This window comes from Engystomops pustulosus, chromosome 10 (assembly GCF_040894005.1).
Source record: "Engystomops pustulosus chromosome 10, aEngPut4.maternal, whole genome shotgun sequence".
Lineage (NCBI taxonomy): Eukaryota > Metazoa > Chordata > Amphibia > Anura > Leptodactylidae > Engystomops > Engystomops pustulosus.
Window position 1 is genome coordinate 1,421,104 of NC_092420.1, and position 25,846 is coordinate 1,446,949.

Here is a 25,846-nt window from a genome sequence, read left to right on the forward strand (position 1 = left end):
CACCCAGCTGAGGGTTTGTTACAGTGGATGAGGATTTGGGGGGGCACTTACTTATCCAGGATCCTCCTTCTCTTCCCTGCTGCGAAGTTCTCCAGCTGCAGACTGGGCTGGTTAATGAACAGGACGGCCAGGCTGAAGTACGAGTTCCACACCTGGAGGGCAGATAACAGGGTGTGAGGAGGAGCGCCCCCTGTGGGCAGACTGGGGGAGAACTCTGCAATGGGGCGAGATTTACCTTAAAGTCAAAATCCTCTTCACAGAAGTTCTTGTGCACAGCGGGAGACACATACTGGACCGTCGTCACGATGATACTGACAGAGGACACAAACAGGTGAACCACCCACATACAAGACGCTCCTCTATACACTGGTCTATATATAACACCTGATGACATCACCGCTGCTCCTCTATACACTGGTCTCTATATAACCTGATGACATCACCGCTGCTCCTCTATACACTGGTCTCTATATAACCTGATGACATCACCGCTGCTCCTCTATACACTGGTCTCTATATAACCTGATGACATCACTGCTGCTCCTCTATACACTGGTCTCTATATAACACCTGATCACATCACCGCTGCTCCTCTATACACTGGTCTATATATAACACCTGATGACATCACCACTGCTCCTCTATAAACTGGTCTATATAACACCTGATGACATCACCGCTGCTCCTCTATACACTGGTCTATATAACACCTGATGACATCACCGCTGCTCCTCTATACACTGGTCTCTATATAACCTGATGACCTCACTGCTGCTCCTCTATACACTGGTCTATATAACACCTGATGACATCACCGCTGCTCCTCTATACACTGGTCTCTATATAACACCTGATGACATCACCGCTGCTCCTCTATACACTGGTCTCTATATAACCTGATGACCTCACTGCTGCTCCTCTATACACTGGTCTATATAACACCTGATGACATCAACGCTGCTCCTCTATACACTGGTCTATATAACACCTGATGACATCACCGCTGCTCCTCTATACACTGGTCTCTATATAACACCTGATGACATCACCGCTGCTCCTCTATACACTGGTCTCAATATAACCTGATGACCTCACTGCTGCTCCTCTATACACTGGTCTATATAACACCTGATGACATCACCGCTGCTCCTCTATACACTGGTCTATATAACACCTGATGACATCACCGCTGCTCCTCTATACACTGGTCTCTATATAACCTGATGACCTCACTGCTGCTCCTCTATACACTGGTCTATATAACACCTGATGACATCACCGCTGCTCCTCTATACACTGGTCTCTATATAACACCTGATGACATCACCGCTGCTCCTCTATACACTGGTCTCTATATAACCTGATGACCTCACTGCTGCTCCTCTATACACTGGTCTATATAACACCTGATGACATCACCGCTGCTCCTCTATACACTGGTCTCTATATAACACCTGATGACATCACCGCTGCTCCTCTATACACTGGTCTCTATATAACCTGATGACCTCACTGCTGCTCCTCTATACACTGGTCTATATAACACCTGATGACATCACCGCTGCTCCTCTATACACTGGTCTATATAACACCTGATGACATCACCGCTGCTCCTCTATACACTGGTCTCAATATAACCTGATGACCTCACTGCTGCTCCTCTATACACTGGTCTATATAACACCTGATGACATCACTGCTGCTCCTCTATACACTGGTCTATATAACACCTGATGACATCACTGCTGCTCCTCTATACACTGGTCTCTATATAACCTGATGACATCACTGCTGCTCCTCTATACACTGGTCTATATAACACCTGGTGACATCACTGCTGCTCCTCTATACACTGGTCTATATAACACCTGGTGACATCACCGCTGCTCCTCTATACACTGGTCTCTATAACACCTGATGACATCACTGCTGCTCCTCTATACACTGGTCTATATATAACACCTGATGACATCACCGCTGCTCCTCTATACACTGGTCTCTATATAACCTGATGACATCACCGCTGCTCCTCTATACACTGGTCTATATAACACCTGATGACATCACCGCTGCTCCTCTATACACTGGTCTCTATATAACCTGATGACATCACCGCTGCTCCTCTATACACTGGTCTCTATATAACCTGATGACATCACTGCTGCTCCTCTATACACTGGTCTCTATATAACACCTGATCACATCACCGCTGCTCCTCTATACACTGGTCTATATATAACACCTGATGACATCACCACTGCTCCTCTATAAACTGGTCTATATAACACCTGATGACATCACCGCTGCTCCTCTATACACTGGTCTATATAACACCTGATGACATCACCGCTGCTCCTCTATACACTGGTCTATATAACACCTGATGACATCACCGCTGCTCCTCTATACACTGGTCTCTATATAACCTGATGACCTCACTGCTGCTCCTCTATACACTGGTCTATATAACACCTGATGACATCACCGCTGCTCCTCTATACACTGGTCTCTATATAACACCTGATGACATCACCGCTGCTCCTCTATACACTGGTCTCTATATAACCTGATGACCTCACTGCTGCTCCTCTATACACTGGTCTATATAACACCTGATGACATCAACGCTGCTCCTCTATACACTGGTCTATATAACACCTGATGACATCACCGCTGCTCCTCTATACACTGGTCTCTATATAACACCTGATGACATCACCGCTGCTCCTCTATACACTGGTCTCAATATAACCTGATGACCTCACTGCTGCTCCTCTATACACTGGTCTATATAACACCTGATGACATCACCGCTGCTCCTCTATACACTGGTCTATATAACACCTGATGACATCACCGCTGCTCCTCTATACACTGGTCTCTATATAACCTGATGACCTCACTGCTGCTCCTCTATACACTGGTCTATATAACACCTGATGACATCACCGCTGCTCCTCTATACACTGGTCTCTATATAACACCTGATGACATCACCGCTGCTCCTCTATACACTGGTCTCTATATAACCTGATGACCTCACTGCTGCTCCTCTATACACTGGTCTATATAACACCTGATGACATCACCGCTGCTCCTCTATACACTGGTCTCTATATAACACCTGATGACATCACCGCTGCTCCTCTATACACTGGTCTCTATATAACCTGATGACCTCACTGCTGCTCCTCTATACACTGGTCTATATAACACCTGATGACATCACCGCTGCTCCTCTATACACTGGTCTATATAACACCTGATGACATCACCGCTGCTCCTCTATACACTGGTCTCAATATAACCTGATGACCTCACTGCTGCTCCTCTATACACTGGTCTATATAACACCTGATGACATCACTGCTGCTCCTCTATACACTGGTCTATATAACACCTGATGACATCACTGCTGCTCCTCTATACACTGGTCTCTATATAACCTGATGACATCACTGCTGCTCCTCTATACACTGGTCTATATAACACCTGATGACATCACCGCTGCTCCTCTATACACTGGTCTATATAACACCTGATGACATCACCGCTGCTCCTCTATACACTGGTCTATATAACCTGATGACATCACCGCTGCTCCTCTATACACTGGTCTCTATAAAACACCTGGTGACATCACCGCTGCTCCTCTATACACTGGTCTATATAACACCTGATGACATCACCGCTGCTCCTCTATACACTGGTCTATATAACACCTGATGACATCACTGCTGCTCCTCTATACACTGGTCTATATAACCTGATGACATCACTGCTGCTCCTCTATACACTGGTCTATATAACACCTGATGACATCACCGCTGCTCCTCTATAAACTGGTCTATATAACACCTGATGACATCACCGCTGCTCCTCTATACACTGGTCTATATAACACCTGATGACATCACCGCTGCTCCTCTATACACTGGTCTCTATATAACCTGATGACATCACCGCTGCTCCTCTATACACTGGTCTATATATAACACCTGATGACATCACCGCTGCTCCTCTATAGACTGGTCTCTATATAACCTGATGACATCACCGCTGCTCCTCTATACACTGGTCTATATAACCTGATGACATCACTGCTGCTCCTCTATACACTGGTCTATATAACCTGATGACATCACCGCTGCTCCTCTATACACTGGTCTATATAACACCTGATGACATCACTGCTGCTCCTCTATACACTGGTCTATATAACCTGATGACATCACTGCTGCTCCTCTATACACTGGTCTATATAACACCTGATGACATCACCGCTGCTCCTCTATACACTGGTCTCTATATAACACCTGATGACATCACCGCTGCTCCTCTATACACTGGTCTCTATATAACACCTGATGACATCACCGCTGCTCCTCTATACACTGGTCTATATATAACACCTGATGACATCACCGCTGCTCCTCTATACACTGGTCTATATAACACCTGATGACATCACCGCTGCTCCTCTAAACACTGGTCTATATAACACCTGATGACATCACCGCTGCTCCTCTATAAACTGGTCTATATAACACCTGATGACATCACCGCTGCTCCTCTATACACTGGTCTCTATATAACCTGATGACATCACCGCTGCTCCTCTATACACTGGTCTATATAACACCTGATGACATCACTGCTGCTCCTCTATACACTGGTCTATATAACCTGATGACATCACTGCTGCTCCTCTATACACTGGTCTATATAACACCTGATGACATCACTGCTGCTCCTCTATACACTGGTCTCTATATAACCTGATGACATCACTGCTGCTCCTCTATACACTGGTCTATATAACCTGATGACATCACCGCTGCTCCTCTATACACTGGTCTCTATATAACCTGATGACATCACTGCTGCTCCTCTATACACTGGTCTATATAACCTGATGACATCACTGCTGCTCCTCTATACACTGGTCTATATAACACCTGATGACATCACTGCTGCTCCTCTATACACTGGTCTCTATATAACCTGATGACATCACCGCTGCTCCTCTATACACTGGTCTCTATATAACACCTGATGACATCACCGCTGCTCCTCTATACACTGGTCTATATAACCTGATGACATCACCGCTGCTCCTCTATACACTGATCTCTATATAACCTGATGACATCACTGCTGCTCCTCTATACACTGGTCTATATAACACCTGATGACATCACTGCTGCTCCTCTATACACTGGTCTATATAACACCTGATGACATCACCGCTGCTCCTCTATAGACTGGTCTATATAACACCTGATGACATCACCGCTGCTCCTCTATACACTGGTCTATATAACACCTGATGACATCACCGCTGCTCCTCTATACACTGGTCTATATAACACCTGATGACATCACCGCTGCTCCTCTATACACTGGTCTATATAACACCTGATGACATCACCGCTGCTCCTCTATACACTGGTCTATATAACACCTGATGACATCACCGCTGCTCCTCTATACACTGGTCTCTATATAACCTGATGACCTCACTGCTGCTCCTCTATACACTGGTCTATATAACACCTGATGACATCACCGCTGCTCCTCTATACACTGGTCTATATAACACCTGATGACATCACCGCTGCTCCTCTATACACTGGTCTCTATATAACCTGATGACCTCACTGCTGCTCCTCTATACACTGGTCTATATAACACCTGATGACATCACCGCTGCTCCTCTATACACTGGTCTATATAACACCTGATGACATCACCGCTGCTCCTCTATACACTGGTCTATATATAACACCTGATGACATCACCGCTGCTCCTCTATACACTGGTCTATATAACACCTGATGACATCACCGCTGCTCCTCTATACACTGGTCTATATAACACCTGATGACATCACCGCTGCTCCTCTATACACTGGTCTATATATAACACCTGATGACATCACCGCTGCTCCTCTATACACTGGTCTATATAACCTGATGACATCACCGCTGCTCCTCTACACACTGGTCTATATAACACCTGATGACATCACCGCTGCTCCTCTATAGACTGGTCTATATAACCTGATGACATCACCGCTGCTCCTCTATACACTGGTCTATATAACACCTGGTGACATCACCGCTGCTCCTCTATACACTGGTCTATATAACCTGATGACATCACCGCTGCTCCTCTATACACTGGTCTATATAACACCTGGTGACATCACTGCTGCTCCTCTATACACTGGTCTATATAACCTGATGACATCACTGCTGCTCCTCTATACACTGGTCTATATAACACCTGATGACATCACCGCTGCTCCTCTATACACTGGTCTATATATAACACCTGATGACATCACTGCTGCTCCTCTATACACTGGTCTATATAACACCTGATGACATCACCGCTGCTCCTCTATACACTGGTCTCTATATAACACCTGATGACATCACTGCTGCTCCTCTATACACTGATCTCTATATAACCTGATGACATCACCGCTGCTCCTCTACACACTGGTCTATATAACACCTGATGACATCACCGCTGCTCCTCTATACACTGGTCTATATATAACACCTGATGACATCACCGCTGCTCCTCTATACACTGGTCTCTATATAACACCTGATGACATCACTGCTGCTCCTCTATACACTGGTCTATATATAACACCTGATGACATCACCGCTGCTCCTCTATACACTGGTCTATATATAACACCTGATGACATCACCGCTGCTCCTCTATACACTGGTCTATATATAACACCTGATGACATCACCGCTGCTCCTCTATACACTGATCTCTATATAACCTGATGACATCACCGCTGCTCCTCTACACACTGGTCTATATATAACACCTGATGACATCACTGCTGCTCCTCTATACACTGGTCTATATAACACCTGATGACATCACCGCTGCTCCTCTAAACACTGGTCTATATAACACCTGATGACATCACCGCTGCTCCTCTATAAACTGGTCTATATAACACCTGATGACATCACCGCTGCTCCTCTATACACTGGTCTCTATATAACCTGATGACATCACCGCTGCTCCTCTATACACTGGTCTATATAACACCTGATGACATCACCGCTGCTCCTCTATACACTGGTCTATATAACACCTGATGACATCACCGCTGCTCCTCTATACACTGGTCTATATAACACCTGATGACATCACCGCTGCTCCTCTATACACTGGTCTATATATAACCTGATGACATCACTGCTGCTCCTCTATACACTGGTCTATATAACCTGATGACATCACTGCTGCTCCTCTATACACTGGTCTATATAACCTGATGACATCACTGCTGCTCCTCTATACACTGGTCTATATAACACCTGATGACATCACTGCTGCTCCTCTATACACTGGTCTCTATATAACCTGATGACATCACTGCTGCTCCTCTATACACTGGTCTATATAACCTGATGACATCACCGCTGCTCCTCTATACACTGGTCTCTATATAACCTGATGACATCACTGCTGCTCCTCTATACACTGGTCTATATAACCTGATGACATCACTGCTGCTCCTCTATACACTGGTCTATATAACACCTGATGACATCACTGCTGCTCCTCTATACACTGGTCTCTATATAACCTGATGACATCACCGCTGCTCCTCTATACACTGGTCTCTATATAACACCTGATGACATCACCGCTGCTCCTCTATACACTGGTCTATATAACCTGATGACATCACCGCTGCTCCTCTATACACTGATCTCTATATAACCTGATGACATCACTGCTGCTCCTCTATACACTGGTCTATATAACACCTGATGACATCACTGCTGCTCCTCTATACACTGGTCTATATAACACCTGATGACATCACCGCTGCTCCTCTATAGACTGGTCTATATAACACCTGATGACATCACCGCTGCTCCTCTATACACTGGTCTATATAACACCTGATGACATCACCGCTGCTCCTCTATACACTGGTCTATATAACACCTGATGACATCACCGCTGCTCCTCTATACACTGGTCTATATAACACCTGATGACATCACCGCTGCTCCTCTATACACTGGTCTATATAACACCTGATGACATCACCGCTGCTCCTCTATACACTGGTCTCTATATAACCTGATGACCTCACTGCTGCTCCTCTATACACTGGTCTATATAACACCTGATGACATCACCGCTGCTCCTCTATACACTGGTCTATATAACACCTGATGACATCACCGCTGCTCCTCTATACACTGGTCTCTATATAACCTGATGACCTCACTGCTGCTCCTCTATACACTGGTCTATATAACACCTGATGACATCACCGCTGCTCCTCTATACACTGGTCTATATAACACCTGATGACATCACCGCTGCTCCTCTATACACTGGTCTATATATAACACCTGATGACATCACCGCTGCTCCTCTATACACTGGTCTATATAACACCTGATGACATCACCGCTGCTCCTCTATACACTGGTCTATATAACACCTGATGACATCACCGCTGCTCCTCTATACACTGGTCTATATATAACACCTGATGACATCACCGCTGCTCCTCTATACACTGGTCTATATAACCTGATGACATCACCGCTGCTCCTCTACACACTGGTCTATATAACACCTGATGACATCACCGCTGCTCCTCTATAGACTGGTCTATATAACCTGATGACATCACCGCTGCTCCTCTATACACTGGTCTATATAACACCTGGTGACATCACCGCTGCTCCTCTATACACTGGTCTATATAACCTGATGACATCACCGCTGCTCCTCTATACACTGGTCTATATAACACCTGGTGACATCACTGCTGCTCCTCTATACACTGGTCTATATAACCTGATGACATCACTGCTGCTCCTCTATACACTGGTCTATATAACACCTGATGACATCACCGCTGCTCCTCTATACACTGGTCTATATATAACACCTGATGACATCACTGCTGCTCCTCTATACACTGGTCTATATAACACCTGATGACATCACCGCTGCTCCTCTATACACTGGTCTCTATATAACACCTGATGACATCACTGCTGCTCCTCTATACACTGATCTCTATATAACCTGATGACATCACCGCTGCTCCTCTACACACTGGTCTATATAACACCTGATGACATCACCGCTGCTCCTCTATACACTGGTCTATATAACACCTGATGACATCACCGCTGCTCCTCTATACACTGGTCTCTATATAACACCTGATGACATCACCGCTGCTCCTCTATACACTGGTCTCTATATAACACCTGATGACATCACTGCTGCTCCTCTATACACTGGTCTATATATAACACCTGATGACATCACCGCTGCTCCTCTATACACTGGTCTATATATAACACCTGATGACATCACCGCTGCTCCTCTATACACTGATCTCTATATAACCTGATGACATCACCGCTGCTCCTCTACACACTGGTCTATATAACACCTGATGACATCACCGCTGCTCCTCTATACACTGGTCTATATATAACACCTGATGACATCACTGCTGCTCCTCTATACACTGGTCTATATAACACCTGATGACATCACCGCTGCTCCTCTACACACTGGTCTATATAACACCTGATGACATCACCGCTGCTCCTCTATACACTGGTCTATATAACCTGATGACATCACCGCTGCTCCTCTATACACTGGTCTATATAACCTGATGACATCACTGCTGCTCCTCTATACACTGGTCTATATAACACCTGATGACATCACTGCTGCTCCTCTATACACTGGTCTATATATAACACCTGATGACATCACCGCTGCTCCTCTATACACTGGTCTATATATAACACCTGATGACATCACCGCTGCTCCTCTATACACTGATCTCTATATAACCTGATGACATCACCGCTGCTCCTCTATACACTGGTCTATATATAACACCTGATGACATCACTGCTGCTCCTCTATACACTGGTCTATATAACACCTGATGACATCACCGCTGCTCCTCTACACACTGGTCTATATAACACCTGATGACATCACCGCTGCTCCTCTATACACTGGTCTATATAACCTGATGACATCACCGCTGCTCCTCTATACACTGGTCTATATAACCTGATGACATCACTGCTGCTCCTCTATACACTGGTCTATATAACACCTGATGACATCACTGCTGCTCCTCTATACACTGGTCTCTATATAACCTGATGACATCACTGCTGCTCCTCTATACACTGGTCTCTATATAACCTGATGACATCACTGCTGCTCCTCTATACACTGGTCTATATATAACACCTGATGACATCACCGCTGCTCCTCTATACACTGGTCTATATAACACCTGATGACATCACTGCTGCTCCTCTATACACTGGTCTATATAACACCTGATGACATCACCGCTGCTCCTCTATACACTGGTCTATATAACACCTGATGACATCACCGCTGCTCCTCTATACACTGGTCTATATATAACACCTGATGACATCACTGCTGCTCCTCTATACACTGGTCTATATATAACACCTGATGACATCACCGCTGCTCCTCTATACACTGGTCTCTATATAACACCTGATGACATCACTGCTGCTCCTCTATACACTGGTCTATATAACACCTGATGACATCACCGCTGCTCCTCTATACACTGGTCTATATAACACCTGATGACATCACCGCTGCTCCTCTATACACTGGTCTATATAACACCTGATGACATCACTGCTGCTCCTCTATACACTGGTCTATATAACCTGATGACATCACTGCTGCTCCTCTATACACTGGTCTATATATAACACCTGATGACATCACCGCTGCTCCTCTATACACTGGTCTATATGACATAATTACTTGCTGGCCAGAAGTCTCATCACGGTCCAGTCCGGTGGGAAGACGCTTAATTTCAGCAAATTCCGAAAGACACAGAAAATTTTGAGCAGGAATTCCTGGGAAAGAGAGAATGAAGAGGATTTAGTGTTTTCTGGGGGGGCAGAGTGGCTTCTCTCCGGGGTCAGCCTCCATGTGACCCCTGTACTGCCCCCCAGGCCTCCATGTGACCCCTGTGATGCCCCCCAGGCCTCCATGTGACCCCTGTGATGCCCCCCAGGCCTCCATGTGACCCCAGTGATGCCCCCCAGGCCTTCATGTGACCCCTGTACTGATCCCCAGGTCTCCATGTGACCCCTGTGACGCCCCCCAGGCCTCCATGTGACCCCTGTGACGCCCCCCTAGGCCCCCATCTGACCCCTGTGACGACCCCCAGGCCTCCATGTGACCCCTGTGATGACCCCCAGGCCTCCATCTGACCCCTGTGATGACCCCCAGGCCTCCATCTGACCCCTGTGATGACCCCCAGGCTTCCATGTGACCCCTGTGATGACCCCCAGGCCCCCATGTGACCCCTGTACTGCCCCCCCCAGACCCCCATGTGACCCCTGTGACGCCCCCCAGGCTCCGCTCACCTTCAGCTCCTCTTTGCTCTGGAAGTTGTGCAGCAGATGCTGGTAGTGAGTGTCGGACATCAGGCGCAGCAGTGAGAGGAGACAGGAAACATACTCCCCCTAGTGGGGGGCAAGAGTCAGCACAGTGGTGAGGAGTGAGGCGGGGTGAGAGGTGATGGAAGGGTCAGAGGTCATGCATATAGGTTATATCATAGATGGTGATGAAAAGTCACATTCTAGTTACAGCGCCCCCTGCTGTCAGCTGCAGGGATCAGCCAGTCCTCCAGGGTGCGGGGTGAGGATGAGGAGGGTGAGGATTAGAAAGAAGAGAATGTGTTAATTACTAACAGTGATCTCTGCTGTACACTGCGGGCAGCGCTGGCCTCTTACCGCCTCCTGAGACTGAGATTTACTCATTATAATCAGCAGAGTCTGGAGCAGGACGTCCAGAAGACTCTCCTGTAACATCTGCACCTCCTCCCCGACATCCACCTCCTGCCAGAAAAGAAAGGGGGGTCACATATACCCAGGGGCGTGGGGGGTCACATATACCCCGGGAAATGGGGAGTCACATATACCCCAGGAAATGGGGAGTCACATGCACCCGGGGACGTGGGGGGGGTCACATACACCCGGGGAAGTGGGGGGGTCACATGCACCCGGGGACGTGGGGGGGTCACATATACCCCGGGAAATGGGGAGTCACATGCACCCGGGGACGTGGGGGGGGTCACATACACCCGGGGAAGTGGGGGGGTCACATGCACCCGGGGACGTGGGGGGGGTCACATACACCCGGAGAAGTGGGGGGGTCACATACACCCGGAGAAGTGGGGGGGTCACATACACCCGGAGAAGTGGGGGGGTCACATGCATCCGGGGACGTGGGGGGGTCACATACACCCGGGGAAGTGGGGGGGTCACATGCACCCGGGGACGTGGGGGGGTCACATACACCCGGAGAAGTGGGGGGGTCACATACACCCGGAGAAGTGGGGGGGTCACATACACCCGGAGAAGTGGGGGGGTCACATACACCCGGGGAAGTGGGGGGGTCACATACACCCGGGGACGTGGTGGAGTCACATACATCCAGGGACGTGGGGGTCACATACACCCAGGGAAGTGGTGGGGTCACATACACCCGGGGAAGTGGGGGGGTCACATACACCCGGGGAAGTGGGGGGGGTCACATACACCCGGGGATGTGGGGGGGTCACATACACCCGGGGACGTGGTGGAGTCACATACATCCAGGGACGTGGGGGTCACATACACCCAGGGAAGTGGTGGAGTCACATACACCCGGGGAAGTGGGGGGGTCACATACACCCGGGGAAGTGGGGGGGTCACATACACCCGGGGACGTGGGGGGGTCACATACACCCAGTGAAGTGGGGGGGGTCACATACACCCAGGGAAGTGGGGGGGTCACATACACCCAGGGAAGTGGGGGGGTCACATACACCCAGGGACGTGGGGGGGGGGGTCACATACACCCAGGGACGTGGTGGAGTCACATACATCCAGGGACGTGGGGGTCACATACACCCAGGGAAGTGGTGGGGTCACATACACCCGGGGAAGTGGGGGGGTCACATACACCCGGGGACGTGGTGGAGTCACATACATCCAGGGACGTGGGGGTCACATACACCCAGGGAAGTGGTGGAGTCACATACACCCGGGGAAGTGGGGGGGTCACATACACCCGGGGAAGTGGGGGGGTCACATACACCCGGGGACGTGGGGGGGTCACATACACCCAGTGAAGTGGGGGGGGGTCACATACACCCAGGGAAGTGGGGGGGTCACATACACCCAGGGAAGTGGGGGGGTCACATACACCCAGGGACGTGGGGGGGGGGGTCACATACACCCAGGGACGTGGGGGGGGTCACATACACCCAGGGACGTGGGGGTCACATACACCCAGGGACGTGGGGGTCACATACACCCAGGGACGTGGGGGTCACATACACCCAGGGACGTGGGGGTCACATACACCCAGGAACATGGGGGTCACATACATCCAGGGACGTGGGGGGGGGTCACATACATCCAGGGACGTGGGGGGGTCACATACACCCAGGGACGTGGGGGGGTCACATACACCCAGGGACGTGGGGGGGTCACATACACCCAGGGACGTGGGGGGGTCACATACACCCAGGGACGTGGTGGAGTCACATACATCCAGGGACGTGGGGGTCACATACACCCAGGGATGTGGGGGGGGGGGGGGGGTCCCATACATCCAGGGACGTGGGGGTCACATACATCCAGGGACATGGGGGTCACATACACCCAGGAACATGGGGGACACATACATCCAGGGACGTGGGGGTCACATACATCCAGGGACGTGGGGGGGGGTCACATACATCCAGGGACGTGGGGGTCACATACATTCACGTTGAATCATTCGGGGCTCAGATTACCGTGGAGCTGCTCTTGATAATAGAGAAGATACTGCTGAGGATCCCAGAACACACGAGCAGCTCTTTCTGCTGACGCAGGTGGAGGTGGATGTGGTGCAGTACAACAGGTAAGAGAATACGACGAGCCTCTGTAAGAGACACAGAACTTATAGCAAGAAATCAGCATCAAAGCAACAAGGGCATCACCCCAAATGTGCGCTGCCCCTTCACCCCTCCATCCATTTACACCTGTGTCTTACTGGTCGCACCTGGATAAGAGAAGAGACGACAATCCACAGTCCGGCCAATCGACTGTAACTTCACCACATCCATTGACTGGCCCAGGTGCAGGGTGCTGGGGAGACTGCTGAGGGTGCCACGTACAAACTCTGCCACCTCCGTCACCGAGAACATGGCCAACAACTCCTCAAAGATGGCAGGGAAGGAACTGAGGAGGGCCGCCTGCAGGAAGCAACATTGTATCAGAGACCAGAGATGTAACATTGTATCAGAGACCAGAGATGTAACATTGTATCACAGACCAGAGATGTAACATTGTATCACAGACCAGAGATGTAACATTGTATCACAGACCAGAGATGTAACATTGTATCACACACCAGAGATGTAACATTGTATCACACACCAGAGATGTAACATTGTATCACAGACCAGAGATGTAACATTGTATCACAGACCAGAGATGTAACATTGTATCACACACCAGAGATGTAACATTGTATCACACACCAGAGATGTAACATTGTATCACACACCAGAGATGTAACATTGTATCACACACCAGAGAGATGTAACATTGTATCACACACCAGAGATGTAACATTGTATCACACACCAGAGATGTAACATTGTATCACACACCAGAGATGTAACATTGTATCACAGACCAGAGATGTAACATTGTATCAGAGACCAGAGATGTAACATTGTATCAGAGACCAGAGAGATGTAACATTGTATCACAGACCAGAGATGTAACATTGTATCACAGACCAGAGATGTAACATTGTATCACAGACCAGAGAGATGTAACATTGTATCACAGACCAGAGATGTAACATTGTATCACAGACCAGAGATGTAACATTGTATCACACACCAGAGAGATGTAACATTGTATCACACACCAGAGAGATGTAACATTGTATCACACACCAGAGAGATGTAACATTGTATCACAGACCAGAGATGTAACATTGTATCACACACACCAGAGATGTAACATTGTATCACAGACCAGAGATGTAACATTGTATCACAGACCAGAGATGTAACATTGTATCACACACCAGAGATGTAACATTGTATCACACACCAGAGAGATGTAACATTGTATCACACACCAGAGATGTAACATTGTATCACAGACCAGAGATGTAACATTGTATCACACACCAGAGATGTAACATTGTATCACACACCAGAGATGTAACATTGTATCACAGACCAGAGAGATGTAACATTGTATCAGAGATCAGAGATGTAACATTGTATCAGAGACCAGAGATGTAACATTGTATCAGAGACCAGAGATGTAACATTGTATCACACACCAGAGAGATGTAACATTGTATCACAGACCAGAGATGTAACATTGTATCACAGATCAGAGATGTAACATTGTATCACAGACCAGAGAGATGTAACATTGTATCACAGATCAGAGATGTAACATTGTATCACAGACCAGAGATGTAACATTGTATCACACACCAGAGATGTAACATTGTATCACAGACCAGAGATGTAACATTGTATCACAGACCAGAGATGTAACATTGTATCAGAGACCAGAGATGTAACATTGTATCACAGACCAGAGATGTAACATTGTATCACAGACCAGAGATGTAACATTGTATCACAGACCAGAGATGTAACATTGTATCACACACCAGAGATGTAACATTGTATCACACACCAGAGATGTAACATTGTATCACAGACCAGAGATGTAACATTGTATCACAGACCAGAGATGTAACATTGTATCACACACCAGAGATGTAACATTGTATCACACACCAGAGATGTAACATTGTATCACACACCAGAGATGTAACATTGTATCACACACCAGAGAGATGTAACATTGTATCACACACCAGAGATGTAACATTGTATCACACACCAGAGATGTAACATTGTATCACACACCAGAGATGTAACATTGTATCACAGACCAGAGATGTAACATTGTATCAGAGACCAGAGATGTAACATTGTATCAGAGACCAGAGAGATGTAACATTGTATCACAGACCAGAGATGTAACATTGTATCACAGACCAGAGATGTAACATTGTATCACAGACCAGAGAGATGTAACATTGTATCACAGACCAGAGATGTAACATTGTATCACAGACCAGAGATGTAACATTGTATCACACACCAGAGAGATGTAACATTGTATCACACACCAGAGAGATGTAACATTGTATCACACACCAGAGAGATGTAACATTGTATCACAGACCAGAGATGTAACATTGTATCACACACCAGAGATGTAACATTGTATCACAGACCAGAGATGTAACATTGTATCACAGACCAGAGATGTAACATTGTATCACACACCAGAGATGTAACATTGTATCACACACCAGAGAGATGTAACATTGTATCACACACCAGAGATGTAACATTGTATCACAGACCAGAGATGTAACATTGTATCACACACCAGAGATGTAACATTGTATCACACACCAGAGATGTAACATTGTATCACAGACCAGAGAGATGTAACATTGTATCAGAGATCAGAGATGTAACATTGTATCAGAGACCAGAGATGTAACATTGTATCAGAGACCAGAGATGTAACATTGTATCACACACCAGAGAGATGTAACATTGTATCACAGACCAGAGATGTAACATTGTATCACAGATCAGAGATGTAACATTGTATCACAGACCAGAGAGATGTAACATTGTATCACAGATCAGAGATGTAACATTGTATCACAGACCAGAGATGTAACATTGTATCACACACCAGAGATGTAACATTGTATCACAGACCAGAGATGTAACATTGTATCACAGACCAGAGATGTAACATTGTATCACAGATCAGAGATGTAACATTGTATCACAGACCAGAGATGTAACATTGTATCACAGACCAGAGAGATGTAACATTGTATCACAGACCAGAGATGTAACATTGTATCACAGACCAGAGATGTAACATTGTATCACACACCAGAGATGTAACATTGTATCACAGACCAGAGAGATGTAACATTGTATCACAGACCAGAGATGTAACATTGTATCACACACCAGAGATGTAACATTGTATCACAGACCAGAGAGATGTAACATTGTATCACAGACCAGAGATGTAACATTGTATCACACACCAGAGATGTAACATTGTATCACAGACCAGAGAGATGTAACATTGTATCACAGACCAGAGATGTAACATTGTATCACACACCAGAGAGATGTAACATTGTATCACAGACCAGAGAGATGTAACATTGTATCACAGATCAGAGATGTAACATTGTATCACAGACCAGAGATGTAACATTGTATCACAGACCAGATATGTAACATTGTATCACACACCAGAGATGTAACATTGTATCACAGACCAGAGATGTAACATTGTATCAGAGACCAGAGAGATGTAACATTGTATCACACACCAGAGATGTAACATTGTATCAGAGACCAGAGATGTAACATTGTATCACACACCAGAGATGTAACATTGTATCACAGACCAGAGATGTAACATTGTATCACAGACCAGAGAGATGTAACATTGTATCACAGACCAGAGAGATGTAACATTGTATCACACACCAGAGATGTAACATTGTATCACACACCAGAGATGTAACATTGTATCACAGATCAGAGATGTAACATTGTATCACAGACCAGAGATGTAACATTGTATCACACACCAGAGAGATGTAACATTGTATCACACACCAGAGATGTAACATTGTATCACAGACCAGAGATGTAACATTGTATCACAGACCAGAGAGATGTAACATTGTATCACAGACCAGAGAGATGTAACATTGTATCACAGACCAGAGATGTAACATTGTATCAGAGACCAGAGATGTAACATTGTATCACAGACCAGAGATGTAACATTGTATCACACACCAGAGAGATGTAACATTGTATCACACACCAGAGATGTAACATTGTATCACACACCAGAGAGATGTAACATTGTATCACAGACCAGAGATGTAACATTGTATCACAGACCAGAGATGTAACATTGTATCACAGACCAGAGAGATGTAACATTGTATCACAGACCAGAGAGATGTAACATTGTATCACAGACCAGAGATGTAACATTGTATCAGAGACCAGAGATGTAACATTGTATCACAGACCAGAGATGTAACATTGTATCACACACCAGAGATGTAACATTGTATCACAGACCAGAGAGATGTAACATTGTATCACAGACCAGAGATGTAACATTGTATCACAGACCAGAGATGTAACATTGTATCACAGACCAGAGAGATGTAACATTGTATCACAGACCAGAGAGATGTAACATTGTATCACAGACCAGAGATGTAACATTGTATCAGAGACCAGAGATGTAACATTGTATCACAGACCAGAGATGTAACATTGTATCACAGACCAGAGATGTAACATTGTATCACACACCAGAGATGTAACATTGTATCACACACCAGAGAGATGTAACATTGTATCACAGACCAGAGATGTAACATTGTATCACACACCAGAGATGTAACATTGTATCACAGACCAGAGATGTAACATTGTATCACAGACCAGAGATGTAACATTGTATCACAGACCAGAGAGATGTAACATTGTATCACAGACCAGAGATGTAACATTGTATCACAGACCAGAGATGTAACATTGTATCACAGACCAGAGATGTAACATTGTATCACAGACCAGAGATGTAACATTGTATCACAGACCAGAGATGTAACATTGTATCACACACCAGAGAGATGTAACATTGTATCACAGACCAGAGATGTAACATTGTATCACAGACCAGAGATGTAACATTGTATCACAGACCAGAGATGTAACATTGTATCAGAGACCAGAGAGATGTAACATTGTATCACAGACCGGAGAGATGTAACATTGTATCACAGACCAGAGATGTAACATTGTATCACAGACCAGAGATGTAACATTGTATCACACACCAGAGAGATGTAACATTGTATCACAGACCAGAGATGTAACATTGTATCACAGACCAGAGATGTAACATTGTATCACAGACCGGAGAGATGTAACATTGTATCACAGACCAGAGATGTAACATTGTATCACAGACCAGAGAGATGTAACATTGTATCACAGACCAGAGATGTAACATTGTATCACAGACCAGAGAGATGTAACATTGTATCACAGACCAGAGAGATGTAACATTGTATCACAGACCAGAGATGTAACATTGTATCACACACCAGAGAGATGTAACATTGTATCACACACCAGAGATGTAACATTGTATCACACACCAGAGATGTAACATTGTATCACACACCAGAGATGTAACATTGTATCACACACCAGAGAGATGTAACATTGTATCACACACCAGAGATGTAACATTGTATCACACACCAGAGAGATGTAACATTGTATCACACACCAGAGATGTAACATTGTATCACACACCAGAGATGTAACATTGTATCACACACCAGAGATGTAACATTGTATCACCCACCAGAGATGTAACATTGTATCACAGACCAGAGATGTAACATTGTATCACACACCAGAGATGTAACATTGTATCACAGACCAGAGATGTAACATTGTATCACAGACCAGAGATGTAACATTGTATCACAGATCAGAGATGTAACATTGTATCACACACCAGAGATGTAACATTGTATCACCCACCAGAGATGTAACATTGTATCACACACCAGAGAGATTTCATTTTGTGAACTGCTGTGTTAAAATAAAACCTGACCTCTAATTGGTTGCCATCCGTTTTGCACTCAGACACTTCTGATACATCTCCCTCAGTATATATATATATAAATCTGCATTCTGCACTTTTTACATGTAATTATTGGTTGTATTCCTTTTAGTTCTCAGTCCTTCTTACGGTTCAGTTCTTGCAGCTCGTGTTTTGCTGCAGTGCATTGTGGGAGAACTTGCTGACCACCATTGCGGCTTGGAAAGGAAGGCCCCAGCTCTGCGGATAATTGCTACCAAATGGGGTAATGCAGGAGGTTTACCCTAATGATTGGGACCCCAATTACATCATGGAATGATAATGAAGAGGAGTGAGGGTTGGGGTGCACTACAGGTGTTTGTGGGGGGAGGGGATCAGTGCTCAGGAGTGTGTCAGGTGGGGCTCGGGGCACCCCAATCCTGCAAAGCTGTGAAAGTGACAAGACACAAGGGAATTGTTACTCAAGCAACTGCCACAGCATATCCACAGAACCTGCTTCCAAGCTGTGCGAGTACATACCACATACTGGGTGCTTATGGGGGGCTTTACTTACACAGCAGACTGTCGGGGGGCTTGTAGAGCCTGCAGGCTTTTGGGAATCAGACTCCCCCGATCCGCTCACCTGTCCTTTATCCGGTGGCTGCTTTAAATGTATAGGAGAGGATGAGGAGCAGAGAGGGGGCAGAGGGAGAAGCCGAGGGGCCGGGGGAAAGAGCAGATATAAAGCAACAGTAGAAAACTAGTAACATCCTCCAACTCTTACACTCCATTCACAGCCAAAGCTGCAATTACATAGTCCTGTAACAATGTAAGAGACCAATGCTGAGGATGGCAGAGATGATGTATATGTGGACATAATGGGGCTCATTTACTAAGCTCTGGAAGTGGCTGCTGACGTAATAGCAAAATTGTAACAACACTAGAGTTGGGACCGCAGCTTTGGATGTGTCTGGAGTATAAGTTGTCATTTATGCCCTTAGAGAGAAGTAATATGTCAGTGGTGGAGCTGCAGACATGGGGCTCAGTACACGGAGCGTCCGGCTCACCTGAGTGAATAACAGTGTATCCGAGCTCCGCGTATCCAAGCTCAGCACAAAACGCATCGACTGGAACAACTCATGGATGCTGCAGCGGAACTGCTCCTCCTCCATGCCACCCGTGGAGCGAGCAAAGAGCAGCCGAGACTGGACGATGAACTTAAAGAGGTTCTCCAGAGCCTGCAAAGACACAGCACAGAGAATAAGGGGCCAGGACACCGGGGACAGGAAGGATCCAGGGAGAAGGTCATGGCTCAGTGACCTGAAGGTGGCGCTATGAGAACCTGTGCCCGGGGTGACCCCACAGACTGCAGCCAGTGTTATTGTCCCTAGAGAGATGTGAGAGATCATACTGCTGTGCATGTTCTCTGTGGCAGCAGAACTGTGAAATATGGATATCCTCCCACTGCTGTCCTCTGTGCACTCAGCAAGACCAGCTCCACAGACGCTCTGCCGAGGGAAGGAACTGTGGGGAGGTTTGAAACACAAAGCACAGAGCACAGCAGTGTGAGGTCTGATTACACATCTCTCTATGGACCTTACCTAACACTGGCTGCAGGGGGCACAGAGCACAGCAGTGTGAGGGCACACCGCTAGAAGCTATAGTATTGGAATATCCATCCAGATTCCCTTCATCTATAGGAAAAGCTTTGCATATAAGTTCTCTACTTCTCACCAGTGACTACGATCTTACTCTTCACATCTGAGGGTTTGTTACAATTAGTATGCAGTCAGCTGTAAGCTACACAGTGCCCGGTGCTATTCCTCCCCCTGGAGGTCCTATCTGTCCCATCGTGCCATGGCTGTACACGGGCTCCTCACCTTCATGGCCTCCTGGATGTGATCCTGTCGCACCAGATCTGCGGATCGGTCCATGTACCACTTCAAGCATCGGATCAGCTCCCTGCACAGGTGAGAGAGAGGCGCGAGGTCAGTATGTGCCTCATCTTACCTATGACCCGATAATGTTCCTGTACATACCACTACTTACCTATAGGCCAGGGCTCCGGCGAAATGCTTCTGTATATACGTGTCCAGCACCGGCCGGAAGTGGTAATATTTACTGTCCCGCAGAAGATTAATGATGAAAACCTGGAGGAAGATAATGAAGACGTAAGCAGGACGCAGGATGATGATAGAACCTGTACACTACTGCTCCCTGTTATCAGCCAGAGACTGAATGCGTCTTACCAGAGACTGGAAGACCAGCAGGCCGTACTTCTCAGTGTTATCATCCAGAATCACGAAGAGCGTGTCCAGTATGTCCTGCAGGAACTGGAGCAGAGGAAGGGACTCCATCATTATCTGCAGGAATTCACCCCAACCCCTGCCCAGAGCCCCAGGGGTGACACAGGTCTGCCCCAGGAGAGGTAATAGCCCCCATAACCAGGGGAAGGAGGGTCTCCAGCCCCAGAGGTTACACATAGGGCACCTACGGATCACCCACAAGACCTATGGCTATATGTCACCTTTACAATCTCCTCCCCGCTCACGTGCCGCAGGCGCCCAAGGATGTCCAGGATGCGTTCCGGATTCGCCTTCCACTTCAGTAGAGCCAAGAGGTCGACTGCAGGAAGAAAGAAGATGAAGGGTCACAAGTGTCCATGTGATATCAAAGAGGCATCTGCACGTACACGGGGTAAGACCAGGGTCTAAGTACATCGGGTGCAGGTACAGGGGGTCTGTATACATCTGGTGCAGGTACAGGGGGGTCTGTATACATCGGGTGCAGGTACAGGGGGTCTGTATACATTGGGTGCAGGTACAGGAGGTCTGTATACATTGGGTGCAGGTACAGGGGGTCTGTATACATTGGGTGCAGGTACAGGAGGTCTGTATACATTGGGTGCAGGTACAGGGGGGTCTGTATACATCGGGTGCAGGTACAGGGGGGTCTGTATACATCTGGTGCAGGTACAGGGGGGTCTGTATACATCGGGTGCAGGTACAGGGGGTCTGTATACATTGGGTGCAGGTACAGGAGGTCTGTATACATTGGGTGCAGGTACAGGGGGGTGTGTATACATTGGGTGCAGGTACAGGGGGGTGTGTATACATTGGGTGCAGGTACAGGGGGTCTGTATACATTGGGTGCAGGTACAGGGGGGTCTGTATACATTGGGTGCAGGTACAGGGGGTCTGTATACATTGGGTGCAGGTACAGGGGGTCTGTATACATTGGGTGCAGGTACAGGGGGTCTGTATACATTGGGTGCAGGTACAGGGGGGTGTGTATACATTGGGTGCAGGTACAGGGGGGTCTGTATACATGGGGTGCAGGTACAGGGAGTCTGTATACATTGGGTGCAGGTACAGGGGGGTCTGTATACATCTGGTGCAGGTACAGGGGGGTCTGTATACATCGGGTGCAGGTACAGGGGGTCTGTATACATTGGGTGCAGGTACAGGAGGTCTGTATACATTGGGTGCAGGTACAGGGGGTTTGTATACATTGGGTGCAGGTACAGGAGGTCTGTATACATTGGGTGCAGGTACAGGGGGGTCTGTATACATCTGGTGCAGGTACAGGGGGGTCTGTATACATTGGGTGCAGGTACAGGGGGGTGTGTATACATTGGGTGCAGGTACAGGGGGTCTGTATACATTGGGTGCAGGTACATTGGGTGCAGGTACAGGGGGGTCTGTATACATCGGGTGCAGGTACAGGGGGGTCTGTATACATCTGGTGCAGGTACAGGGGGGTCTGTATACATCGGGTGCAGGTACAGGGGGTCTGTATACATTGGGTGCAGGTACAGGAGGTCTGTATACATTGGGTGCAGGTACAGGGGGGTGTGTATACATTGGGTGCAGGTACAGGGGGGTGTGTATACATTGGGTGCAGGTACAGGGGGGTCTGTATACATTGGGTGCAGGTACAGGGGGTCTGTATACATTGGGTGCAGGTACAGGGGGTCTGTATACATTGGGTGCAGGTACAGGGGGTCTGTATACATTGGGTGCAGGTACAGGGGGGTGTGTATACATTGGGTGCAGGTACAGGGGGGTCTGTATACATGGGGTGCAGGTACAGGGAGTCTGTATACATTGGGTGCAGGTACAGGGGGGTCTGTATACATCTGGTGCAGGTACAGGGGGGTCTGTATACATCGGGTGCAGGTACAGGGGGTCTGTATACATTGGGTGCAGGTACAGGAGGTCTGTATACATTGGGTGCAGGTACAGGGGGTTTGTATACATTGGGTGCAGGTACAGGAGGTCTGTATACATTGGGTGCAGGTACAGGGGGGTCTGTATACATCTGGTGCAGGTACAGGGGGGTCTGTATACATCGGGTGCAGGTACAGGGGGTCTGTATACATTGGGTGCAGGTACAGGAGGTCTGTATACATTGGGTGCAGGTACAGGGGGGTGTGTATACATTGGGTGCAGGTACAGGGGGGTGTGTATACATTGGGTGCAGGTACAGGGGGTGTGTATACATTGGGTGCAGGTACAGGGGGGTCTGTATACATTGGGTGCAGGTACAGGGGGTCTGTATACATTGGGTGCAGGTACAGGGGGTCTGTATACATTGGGTGCAGGTACAGGGGGTCTGTATACATTGGGTGCAGGTACAGGGGTGTGTGTATACATTGGGTGCAGGTACAGGGGGGTGTGTATACATTGGGTGCAGGTACAGGGGGGTGTGTATACATTGGGTGCAGGTACAGGGGGTCTGTATACATTGGGTGCAGGTACATTGGGTGCAGGTACAGGGGGGTCTGTATACATTGGGTGCAGGTACAGGGGGGTCTGTATACATTGGGTGCAGGTACAGGGGGGTCTGTATACATTGGGTGCAGATACGGGGGGTCTGTATACATTGGGTGCAGGTACAGGGGCTCTGTATACATCGGGTGCAGGTACAGGGGTGTGTGTATACATTGGGTGCAGGTACAGGGGGTCTGTATACATTGGGTGCAGGTACAGGGGGGTCTGTATACATCGGGTGCAGGTACAGGGGGGTCTGTATACATTGGGTGCAGGTACAGGGGGTCTGTATACATCGGGTGCAGGTACAGGGGGTCTGTATACATCGGGTGCAGGTACAGGGGGTCTGTATACATCGGGTGCAGGTACAGGGGGTCTGTATACATTGGGTGCAGGTACAGGGGGGTCTGTATACATTGGGTGCAGGTAAAGGGGGTCTGTACACATCGGGTGCAGGTACAGGGGCTCTGTATACATCAGGTGCAGGTACAGGGGGTCTGTATACATCGGGTGCAGGTACAGGGGGTCTGTATACATTGGGTACAGGTACAGGGGGTCTGTATACATCGGGTGCAGGTACAGGGGCTCTGTATACATTGGGTGCTGGTGTTGTGGTCCTGCATACATTAGGTATTGGGGGTCTCTATACACATGGTGCAGGTATTGGGGATGGGCGTTGATACTAGAGATCTCTATACACATGGTGCAGGGGGGGGGTGGTTGGTGCCTCTATACACTTGTTATCGGGGTATATACTTGGGGGCCTGTGCACGGTACCGTTCTGTGTCAGCTTGGTGGAGGAGAGCTGTGTGGAGATGCAGAACGTCTCCTTTGGGCTGCGCTGGAAGATGAGACTGGACGGGATGTTGGGGCAGCCGCTCAGGTCGTCCTTGCAGCAGGGCAGCCCCAGGTACAGAGCGTGGTTGTTAAAGGTGCTGTTCTCGTCACACTGTGGAGAGATGTGTGGTCAGTGGCCGTGGCACCGGGGGAGGGGGGTCCATAAGGAATATGTCCTTACCTTGTAGACATAAAGCTCATGGATGTCATCAGACAGCGTTGTCCCATCGTCTCTCATCAATGGAGTGAACGAGAAGCCAAAGAGTTTCTTCTCCCCCTTGTCCTTTGCTGTGGAGAGGCAGTGAGGTTATTATTAGGCGTCCTACCCCCCATAAGGACAGAGAGTCTCTGTAATATATAGGA

The 25,846-nt window shown here is 47.5% G+C and overlaps 1 protein-coding gene across 1 annotated transcript in view; it reads right to left on the reverse strand.

The window, feature by feature from the left end:
• The window catches only part of DOCK3 (dedicator of cytokinesis 3), a gene marked incomplete at its 5' end in the record, with an annotated part of 168,055 nt that overhangs the window by 37,391 nt on the left and 104,818 nt on the right, over window positions 1-25,846 (reverse strand). The window contains 15 exons of the mRNA XM_072128238.1: window positions 52-152; window positions 236-311; window positions 10,873-10,967; window positions 11,484-11,582; window positions 11,811-11,957; window positions 13,904-14,031; window positions 14,152-14,344; window positions 20,449-20,538; window positions 20,942-21,112; window positions 21,755-21,836; window positions 21,924-22,024; window positions 22,124-22,207; window positions 22,402-22,499; window positions 25,424-25,595; window positions 25,665-25,771. Coding sequence (XP_071984339.1) covers window positions 52-152; window positions 236-311; window positions 10,873-10,967; window positions 11,484-11,582; window positions 11,811-11,957; window positions 13,904-14,031; window positions 14,152-14,344; window positions 20,449-20,538; window positions 20,942-21,112; window positions 21,755-21,836; window positions 21,924-22,024; window positions 22,124-22,207; window positions 22,402-22,499; window positions 25,424-25,595; window positions 25,665-25,771 — 1,744 coding nt within the window. The remainder of the gene's footprint in view (window positions 1-51; window positions 153-235; window positions 312-10,872; window positions 10,968-11,483; window positions 11,583-11,810; window positions 11,958-13,903; window positions 14,032-14,151; window positions 14,345-20,448; window positions 20,539-20,941; window positions 21,113-21,754; window positions 21,837-21,923; window positions 22,025-22,123; window positions 22,208-22,401; window positions 22,500-25,423; window positions 25,596-25,664; window positions 25,772-25,846) is intronic.